Genomic DNA, 10,941 nt, shown 5'->3' on the forward strand with positions numbered 1-10,941 from the left:
CTGGATTTTTATCACTTAAGTCAAACCATTCATGTATTTCAGATTCGCATTACTAGCCCAGAACCGTTCATATGATGGGCTATGATCAATAAATCAGATGTCAGTGGTGATTATTCTGCATGTCAGTTTATACACTTACAGGGTACTGGCATATATTTTGTTATTGCCACCTCCTCAGCACCAACCCAAGTGTTGTTATTCTTGACTCACAGTAACTAGAAGAAACCAAATTCCATCTGTTTCCACCAAAAGAAGTAAATAAATGAGATTCTCAACAGAAAACTCATCTTCCTGACACCATATCCATGCTTGTATCTGTGGTAAGGAAATTCATGCTCAAGGGAAATTGCATGAAGTAAACAATCTTCCTTCCCTCTAAGAAATCTGCTTGATCTTTTAGTCATGCAAGTTGACCTATTTGAAGAGAACTAAAGCAGATATAATGACTCCTGTTTCCTAACTAGCCACCCAATAGCACAATGCAATTTTAAGCATCTCTTTATTAGTGAATAAACAAAAATTGTTTTCATTGCCACCAAACTGACCCTTATTTTCAAATACTTCCTATTTTATCTGGAGCCCATTTTGAATATCGAGTAACATACTTTGAAGGTGGTTATATATTGCACTTTGTCCCTCCCATTTTATAGTATTCTAGCTATTCAGACCCCACTGTGAAGAAAAAATAGATCAAAATATCTAATGTATTTGCAGAGTCTAACACTATCACAAGATTGTACTCAAAAATAGAAAAATTCAATTTAAAACAGACTTGAAAAAATATCAAGCATACAAATACTAAAAGGACCAACCAGTTAAGTAAAAATACAGAAATAAGGATTCAATTCTGCAAATCTTTTCTCACATGAATAGCCCTCACTCCCATGAGTAGTCCCATAGGTTTTAATGAAACTACTCATGATATAGGGGTTTGCAGGATTGTGTTCTCTTTTTGTATTTTTACTTAATTATTGGTTCTTTATTTTTGATATTTGGGTGTTTCGGAGCAGACAAAGATCAGAGACACAGGAGACACTGATGGCTTGGAGGTCACACGAACACAAGATAGTGTGTAGATCAGGTATGAATTGTGCATTGCTGAAGGAGATTATGTGAGGATTGTAAAGAGGCAATTAGTCAAGAAAAGGTCAGAGAGTGAACCATTATGAGTAAAGATTAGGTCAGGAGAATGACAATGGTGATGAATGGAGGATTTGATCCAGTTCTGGCAGCTGAATGAGGAAGATAGGGAGAGGACACAAATGAAAGCAAAAGTCAGAGGGGTCTTTCATGTGGAAGTTAAATTTGCCCAGGTTGTGGGTAAGGGAGCTGGAATAGAGGAACACAGAAAGCCAATAGTCAAAATCAGAGCTTGGAGGACTATAGACAACAGTGTTGTGAGGAGAAGAGAAGAACTAAAGGAAGTGTACTTCAAGGATCTGAAAGGAATGGGAGGTAAATGATGAAGGTAGGGAATGGAAGTAGCAGGTGCAGGATAGCATTAGATCCATCATCCTATTCCCTGATCTATTATTTGTAGGTTTCTCATGCTACATAATCATATCATCTAGTAGACTGTAAACTCTTCAGGGCAGGGAATCTGTTGTAAGATGCTCAGCACATGAATAAATAAATAAATAATGATAATTAATGGAACTGTTTGTTACTTTCTTTTGTAAATACATCTAGTTTACATTATGAAAGCAAAAAATCAATTTTCTTATTTTTAAATAGCCCTCCACAAAGTCTATAATTCACCTATCGATGTGTTATATGATCTGACAAAACTATATAATGTCATGCCCATAAATATGAAGGTACTATTTAATATACCTGTGTCGTTGTTTTTGAACTAGTCACAAAAGATCAATACATTCTTTATTTTTAAGCACAATATATAACAGCATATATAAGTTTGTACAAATATTGCTGTATGATCTTCAAACACACACTCCCACTCCACCAAAACTTGGCCCAGGCTTCCCCAGCTCATTTGTTGGCTATAGCAGTGTCAGGAAGAAAACCAGTAAATTAGGGGATTACAGCAGAAAGTAGCAGAATTCAGTCATTGTAGTTGTGGGTGTCTGATAAGCACCTGTGTAAGTCTCTCAGACACAGTTTCAATAGACCTCAGCTCCTGCTCTGCCTCCATTCCTACCCTGCAGCTGCTTGTCCTCTGTGCCTCATTTGTGCTGCTGGCCCCAAGCTTCTCTGGTCCTTATTGGAGGCTTGAACCCTCCTCCCCCATCTCTACAACCTCCTTCTGCTTTTCCTGTGCTTGTTACTCACCTCTGTCTCACTTGTAACCTTTTTCTATAATTAAAACTGATGCAGGTGAAACAAGCAAACCCCTAACAGAAGTGGGGGGGGGAGGTGTGCAAATTGTGAGAACGGCCAAGGACCTTTATGGTTTATAGAGCCAGAGTAGTAGTATAGTTAAAAATCACTAAAATACTGACTTGAAATTTGAATGCACATTTCTCAGCTTCTACATGAGTGCGTGTTCTACTCCTAGAACTACATTTCTCCTTTCTTTTTCTTTTTTTTTTTTTGGTATAACTACACCTCACGTACAACCCTTTCCACTGTGATATTTGGAGTTGAGGATAGTTAATTGTTGTGATGTACTTGGAGTCTAAAAACTGTAGCAATAGTTGAAGTCGCTGGCATTCTACAGTGAAAAATGTAATCTGTGTTTTTAAAAGATGGTTTAGTTGCTTACCAATTATGCAGAACTGAGAAATATAGCTATGCTTCCAAGATAACTACCCAAATTGCTACTGCTGACACTCAATATCCTTGCTATCTCACAAATTGTAAGAACAATATCCAGTCTTCAAAACTCAAATAAAGTTGGTCTATTATTTAGCATTAGCTTTCCTAAAATTTTATAACATTTCAGATAACTTGTTGGACACAGTGATCTTCTAAAATATAAGTGAGTTAAGCTAGTTTTGTTCTTAGGTGAAGAACTTGGTTCATGTAAGACCAGTTTCTGCAGTCCTTATTCAAACAAAACTTTAATTTAAATTAATGGGAGTGTAGCCCAAGTAAGGATGGCAGGATCTGATCCCTAATCCAAGTTACTAGAAATAATAATAATCAGCTTTCATTGATCTTTACCTTTTTTCCCTTGTAACTTTCCCCTCTTTTCCTGCACTTACTCTATCAAGCTGAGAAGAGTTCTGAGCCTTTTATGCTACTCAAGTTATACATCACTATTTAACATTTAATCACAATCTTTACGTGGCTAACAAGATATTATTAAAAGGACAACATTCTTCAGTTAACATGCTACTTAAAACTTCTCCAGAATTATGTATTATCGTAAATGTTAATGGCCAAATTCAGGATGGCTGTGCAGCTATCTCCCAAATGGCACGTAAGGGCTAGATTCACAAAGGAACATAGGTGTGGGGATGTTGAGTATCACCATGCCTAACCTTTATCACTGGAATTCGCAAAGCCCGAGTTCAGCACCTCCACTCCCTATACAACGAATAGGGAGAGACAGGCACCTCAGAATGGAATTCACATAAGCCATCATGCTAGGCGGCTCCTACCTAAACTAGCCAGCAGGAGGTGCTGAGGGGCGCATGCTAAGCCCTACCCCAGGGGTGGCCAACCTGTGGCCCTGGAGCCAGATGCAGCTCTTCAGAAATTAATATGTGGCTCCTTGATAGGCACCGACTCTGGGACTGGAGCTATAGGTGCCAACTTTCCAATGTGCGGGGGGGTGCTTAACCCCTAGCTCTGCCACAGGCCCTGCCCCCATTCCACCCCTTCCCGCCCCCTCCCCTGAGCCTGCCATGCCCTCACTCCTCCCCGCCCGAGCCTCCTGCATGCCACGAAACAGGTGATCAGGAGGTGCAGGGAGGGAGGAGGAGGTACTGATCAGTGGGGCTGCAGTGAGTGGGAGGCTCTGGGAGTGGCAGGGGGGAGTTAATGGGGTGCTGCTGACATATTACTGTGGCTCTTTGGCAATGTACATTGGTAAATTCTGGCTCCTTCTCAGGCTCAGGTTGGCCACCCTGCCCTACCCCTCTCTCAGAGATAGGCACCTAAGTCCAGGCTGCAGGGAGGCACCTCCCTCTGCTTGGGATTCTCAGCTGCCAACCCTCTCTTGGAGTTAGGTACCTATACCATTTTTTCAAGAAGCTGGCGGATGGAGGGTGGGGGAAGAGGGGAGGAAATAAATAATGAAAAAGTCATTAGACCAGAGAGAGAAAAAGCAAACATGAAAGTGGCTCTGTAGAACACTCACGTGGGAGACCCAGCCAGGATCCAGTCCCCTGCTCCAATGACTTTTTAAATGATTGATCCACAGTGGAACAGTTTCAATTGGAGAGACTGAGGCCAGGTCTACACTAACCCCCTAATTCGAACTAAGGTACGCAACTTCAGCTACGTGAATAACGTAGCTGAAGTTCGAAGTACCTTAGTTCGAACTTACCTTGGTCCACACTCGGCAGGCAGGCTCCCCCGTTGACTCCGCGGTACTCCTCTCGCCGAGCTGGAGTACCGCAGTCGACGGCGAGCACTTCCGGGTTCGACTTATCGCGTCCAGACAAGACGCGATAAGTCGAACCCAGAAGTTCGATCGCTCGCCGCCGAACTACCGGGTAAGTGTAGCCAAGGCCTAAGGGTGTATCTACATTGCAATTGAACACTTGCGGCTGGTCTGTGCCAGCTGACTCGGGCTGGGGAGACTGTTTAATTGCAGGGTCCTAGAGCCCAGGCTCCAGCCCAAGCCCAGAAGTCTACATTGCAATTAAACAGCCCCTCAGCCTGAGCCCAGCAAGCCAGAGTCAGCTGACATGGGCCAGCTGTGGATGTCTAATTGCAGTGTAGACAGACCCTTGGAGACCCCACATCAGATTATCCCATAGCCCACTGGCTAGGGCACTCATCTGAGAGGTAGCAGATCCCTGTTCAAAACTCTTTGCCCCCCTCAGGTAGAGGGGAGACTTAAACCAGAGGTCTCCTAGGTGGGTACCCTACCACTGGGCTAAAAGTTATGAGGGAGGTGATCCTCCTAGTTCTCCTTTTTACTCTACCCCCCACCATTTTGTGTAAGCTTGCCTACTGGGGCCTGATCTAGTAGGTAAGGCCTGAGCATGCTTGCCAGATTGGGCCCCACAGGCAAGTTAGACAGAGGAATGCTTAACTTCCCCCTCGTACATTGCGCTGCGGCTTGAACATGCAGATACCTGGTATGTCACTGCAGTATGTATGCTCAGAGGCAGAAATATAGGTGCCTAAGGAACTTTTACTGCACAAACTTAGGCAAGTTTAGGTGCCTATGGGATTCAGCAATGGCTGAATGGGGGTTATGTAAATCCCCATGGGGACTGATTCTGTAATTTAGGTGTCTAAAGTGAATCTAGCCCCTATATGTACATGTATTTGGAACATGTATTCTGTCCAGCAGTGGTCCTATGCATCTTCTGCATGGCAGTAGCACAAATAGCATGCACGGGTCTTGTTGATGGGTCATGGAGTTTACACATGAGAATTTTGCCCCCTAATTTGTAGGCCCCTCACCAGAATGCCTCTTTACAGATTCTGTCACAGAACACCTATTAAGTGGCCTCTTGAAACCAATGGGAGTTAAGTACCTAAATCCTTTTGAAAAATCCTACTATCCTGCATCCTCAGGCACCCATATCCCTGTAAAAAATTCCAGCCTGAGTGACTTAGGAACCCAAACCCCATTTTCAAAAATTGTTTAGACTCCAAAGTCCCACTGATTTCCAATAAGATTTAGGTTCCTAACTCACTTAGCTGCTTTTGAAAGCGTTACCCAGTCTAAAATACTTTTGTAATCTGGAATCATAACATAATACACTTTTTATTTATTTTTTTCCTACCAGTGCCAAACAGGCTCCTATATCAGAAACATAGACAATTACAAGGTGGACATAAAGTATTAACAACAATGTACTGTTCAGTACCCTGAACAAGTACTGCCAACCAATACTGACTAACTTAATTGTCGAACAGATATCAGTTATTATCAAATACAGATCAGCTCCTGCATTTGTTATTTCATCTCCAGTGGTAAATGTTCTCAGTGATGTTAATTGATCATGACTGATTTTGCTGAAATTATCACAGCTTAGATAATAATTAATAATGTAATAGTATTAAAAAGCTATAGTAATAAGATCATTTTACCCAATATAACAACAAATCCTTAATTTGTTACCAATGACAGCTTGTAACACATTTCTGGCATTACACACCAATACCAGAAGACATATGAAATATTTCCCGTGTACAGTATTTATCTTCATTTGTTATATTGTGCTAAAGATAAAAGCTCTGTATAAAAACTGATGGTAGAATGCAGCCCTTTTATCTTTAAAGTTTTTTACATGGTTTTCCAATCTAGATTATGATAATAGGTAATAAATAAACTAATTCATTATACAGGTTTACTTTCATTTTGGTAAAGTAAAAAAAAAAAGATGCATGTTCCATAAAACCAGACAATTTAAACAAGATGTGATGAAATGTTTGATTAATGAAACGATGGTCTTAGTGACAGAGAAAAGTTTTGTCTCTTAATACCCGCAGTCATAAAAGAACTAGAAATTTACAATGAATAAACTCCTATTCAGTTTCAATATAATAGCTATTACAACATGCTATATATCACAGAACTAAGACTAGAATGACAAATTGCCTCCTCAAATTAACCAACCTTTCTAAATCTCTGTTAGCATCAAAGAGAAATGCATTTCCACAACCTTCTCTATAGAATAAACAGCTACAATGACATCAATATCATTTTTAAACAATGAAGTCTCCTAACTAACCACTAAAACTCATTGGATCTTAAATGTCAACTGTGATATATTTTAATTCCAAATTATTGGGAAGTTTAATTTGTAACTAGAACAACTTTTAACATATATACTGGAATTAAATTAGTCACATATGTTAGTTATAGTTTCTCAGTCAGCTTCACAGGCACTTTCATAAGTGTATGTAGGCTGACACATGTCATTCACTTTTGGCCAATTCCTAGTCCCACTGAAATCAAAGGGAATTTTGCCAGTGCCTTCATGGGATCAAGGTTTGGCCTTTGTGAAGTTTAAAGTTTTACTTATGCTTTTGTGAATTCAACTGACTTCACAGTATCCAAGTTCATTTCTATACATCACTTTGGTTTAAACAAAATGGCAGAGCTACACTGTTTTCTATATTGTAAGATTAAAACTGTATATCTGGGCTCTTTTGTTAATTGCCATTACATTAGCAAATATTGTAAAGGATTTTTCTAGGACTTATGTTACATCATTAAAGACCCACTGACACCTCATGGAGACTACAAAAAATACTCTCACTGTCCCAACTGCAAAAGCAAAGAGTAAAGAAACTACATATAATTTTGAAAACAAAAAATTTGATTTTATAATACATTATTCACATGTTTATCCTCTGGCAGCACTTTTACACCTACCTATTCACATAGGTTTAAAATAGAATGTATAAAGCACCCACTTGTGTTTGTAAAGTTTTTGTAACAAATACTGATATTCCCACTTTTTCTAATGAAGTTTTTGATATCAAACATTGCTCTTTTGTGACAATAAAGTTGCTAAAATGTTGGCCATGGCCAAAGCAAATCTGCACTTACCCCAGCGTTGTCATAGTGACGATGGTGTACCAGAAGGCCGCAGGGATACTGGTGAACTTGCTGGATGACGAACCTTTCTCTGCATAGAACATGACCGTGGCAAAGATGATGATGGCCATGGTCAGTGAGAAGAGGAGAAAGCCCAACTCCGAGGCACAGCTTTTTAGCGTGTAACCCAGGATGCGCAGCCCCTGTGAGTGGCGGGAAAACTTAAAGATCCGGAAGACACGGAAGACACGCAATGTCACAAAGGCCCCACTGACATCCTCATTATCAGTCATCACCAGACCAATGTAATAGGGCATGATGGCCACTACATCAATAACGCTCATGACACTGCGCACAAACTTGTAGCGGTTGGGGGCTGCCACCAGACGCAGCAGATACTCAACAGTGAAGATCATGACACAGGCAGTATCCAGGCAGAAGAAAGCCACAGCATAGCGCTCCCCACAGGGCAGGTCCTTGATTCGACCAGGGTTTACCCCACAGGGCACTGTCTCCACCACATTGGCAATGACAGAGATAGCAATGAAGAAGCCAGTGACATAGTAGAAGACCAGGGCCAGCGTACTTGTGTGTGGATTTTCGAAGGCCCGCCACATTCTCTCCCGAGTTGTCATGGAAGGCAGGGAACACTCAGCCGCATGATCCTGATCTGCATCATCTTGCAGGCGCTCAGCATTCTCACGCCGGCGATCCTTGTACTCCTCATAGCAGCAGTCGCCTATGATCTCAGGGATGATGCCAAAGAAGGCCAGCTCCTCGTCATAAGCTGATATACATTCTTGTCGAGGGTAGTGCAGCTTCCCTGTACGATAGAAGTTGAGGATGTGACGGAAGATGTCAGGATCCCGGTCAAAAAAATACTGCTGTGTCTCTGGGTGGTAAAAAAAGTCCCGCTCCGAGCTGCCCAGCAGTGTATCAGGGTAGCGCTCCAAGGTGTCCTGCCATGTCTGGAACTGGGTACCACTCACGTTCAGCACAATCAGAGAGTCCTGGCTTCGCTTTCTCTCCTGCCGGGGAGCAGCTGGCATGGGATTTGTGGCCACTGGCATCCATCCTATGGCTGCTGCCCGTGCAAATGGCAACCAAGCTGCTACTCCTGCTGCCATGGTCCAACCTGCTACAGCAGCTGCTGCTGAGGAATCACTTCAGAGCCAATCTAGACTTGGCCACTAAAATATAAATTTAAAAAAATGAATAAAAATGCTCACACAATATCAATGTACTGAACATTATTTATTTATTTATTTATTAGTACTGGTATCATTTAAAGACTTGTCTTGTCTCCTCCCTTTCCTTTCCCTGTGGCTTAAAATAATAAATCAAACTATTCGGAAAGTCATCATGTACTGGTGTTCAAAAAAACCTCACCCTCCCTACCAGCTGGTTCCTGTGAAGAAAGGTCAGTCTGTTGCATACAGACACAGCCTACGAAGGATGTGCACCCAGCAGCCAGCTAAGGCCAGCCACCTGGAGCTAGGGGAAGATCTTTCTGCCCTAGCGATGTGCGCCCACCGGACTCTCCTCCCACCTGTTCCTGCCAGAAGAGACAAGCAACTGCCGCTGGCGGCGGGATGGACGCTGGAGAGAGGCGCCGGTGGATACACCGGCAGCCGCGGATCAGTTCCAGCCACGGGCTACCGCAGAATTTCTCCCGAGCCCCTCCCGCCCTGCACAACGCTAAGTGGCCGGGCTGGAAGGGGAGTGGGCAGGCGCAGGCGGCCGCCCCTTCCCTATTCAGAGCCCCAGCGCGACGTCGGGACTGATCCCCCCCGCCTGGTTGCCCCTGGGATTTCAGCTCGGGAGAAGGGGCAGGGGGAGCCCGCGGCCGGGGGAGGAGCTCAAGGCGACAGCCTTAAACTTCACGGCAAGTTTTCTTCCAAGAAAACATGCTGGAGCAGAGAGTGACGCGCGGGGGAACCCCCGACGGAGGGGGCGGCTGCCTGCTGGCGAGGGGGAAATCGGGACTGGGGTGCTGATGCGGGGATGGGGCGGGGTCCGGAGCCGGGAGGAGAGCAGCGCAGAGCCGGTGCGCGGGGGGCGGGTTGGGGGGGTCAGAAGGGCTCCCGGCGCAGGGGAATAGCCAGTGGGGCGCTGAAGCATCCAGGAGAAGGGGTTGTTGGGGAGAGGAGCCAGCTGGTGAATAGGGGGGGGGGCTGGGGCGGGAGAAGAGAAGTTTGGGGAAGCGGGGGCTGAAGCTGGAGTCGGGGAGGGAGAGACGTGTGGGAGCGTTACAGTGAGTGTGGGGCTGGGAGGGGAAACACGGGTTGTGGAGCCTGGAGTGAAGCGCGGGTTGGGTGGGGATAGAGAGTTAGGGGGGTCTCCATAGTGCAGGGGGGTCAGGGAGGGGTGATGGTACGAGGAGCTCATGCTGAGGCTAGGGAGGCAGGGGGACTCCATTGTGCAGGGGGGTCAGGGAGGGGGAAGAAGGGCCAGGCAGTGTCTGGGAGGGGTGGGGGATTGTGAGGCCTCATGCTGAGACTAGGGAGGGAGGAGGATTAGGGGGTCTCCATAGTGCAAGGGGGGCAGGGAAAGGGGCAGTGAGCCTCGTGTGGGATTAGGGGGAGGGGGGCTCGTGGTACGGATGGTGTCAGGGAGAGGTTTGGAGCGGGAGCCGAGGCTTAGGGAACCTCCCTGGTTGGGTGCAATTTGCCGGCTAGAGGCAGGGACCTCCCGCCCCCGGCTCGGCTCTCCTTCCCCCGGCCCGGGTGCAGCCCGCGGTACGTACCTGGCAAAGTCTGGCCAGAGCGCTCACTTGCATGGAGACTGTCGGGAAAGGCGGAGAGATGGGAGCCACTGAGAAAGCCAGCCCCGAGCCAAGGGGCCAGAGCTACCGGGGCTTCCCCCTCCGCCGCCAAGCACCACCAGCAACAAGTTCCAGGGTGGGGGGAGGAAGCAGCGTAATCGCGCCTGGCAAGTTAATGCAGCGCGTCTTTCCCGAGGAGCAGAGCTTGCGGCGGGGTGGCCCCTGTCAGGAGGGAGTCGCGCCGCTGCCCATGCCGCCGGGCTGCTGAGGGGCTGCAGATGGCCGCGGACTGGAGGGGGAAGACGCACTGGCGAGGCAGAGGGCACAGCAGGGTTTCTCTCTCCTGCCCCTCCAGTGGGTGGGCCATGCCTCGCCAAGCTGGGAGAGGAGCGACTGCTGCTGCGGCTGCAGGTTGTTATTTTCCAGGCGGCTGCTTCTCCTTTCCGCTCCTGCAAATGCCACCGAAGGAAGCAGCCCGACGAGGTGGCGTGAAGGAGGAGGACATCGATCCGAGAGAGGAACAAAGAGAATTACAAATCGTTAC

The 10,941-nt window shown here is 45.6% G+C and overlaps 1 protein-coding gene across 2 annotated transcripts in view; it reads right to left on the minus strand.

Moving 5' to 3' along the window:
* Positions 1-10,467, minus strand: part of KCND2 (potassium voltage-gated channel subfamily D member 2) — a 440,517-nt gene extending 430,050 nt beyond the window's left edge. For both annotated transcript variants that reach the window (XM_054023461.1, XM_054023452.1), the window contains exons 1-2: positions 10,380-10,467; positions 7,646-8,823 (exon numbers count right to left, since the gene is read on the minus strand). In XM_054023461.1, the coding sequence (XP_053879436.1) occupies positions 7,646-8,760 (1,115 nt within the window). In that variant the 5' untranslated portion in view covers positions 8,761-8,823; positions 10,380-10,467. The remainder of the gene's footprint in view (positions 1-7,645; positions 8,824-10,379) is intronic.
* Between the last annotated feature and the right edge of the window lie 474 nt (positions 10,468-10,941).

This window comes from Malaclemys terrapin, chromosome 1 (genome assembly GCF_027887155.1).
Source record: "Malaclemys terrapin pileata isolate rMalTer1 chromosome 1, rMalTer1.hap1, whole genome shotgun sequence".
In the NCBI taxonomy this organism is placed as follows: Eukaryota; Metazoa; Chordata; order Testudines; family Emydidae; genus Malaclemys; species Malaclemys terrapin.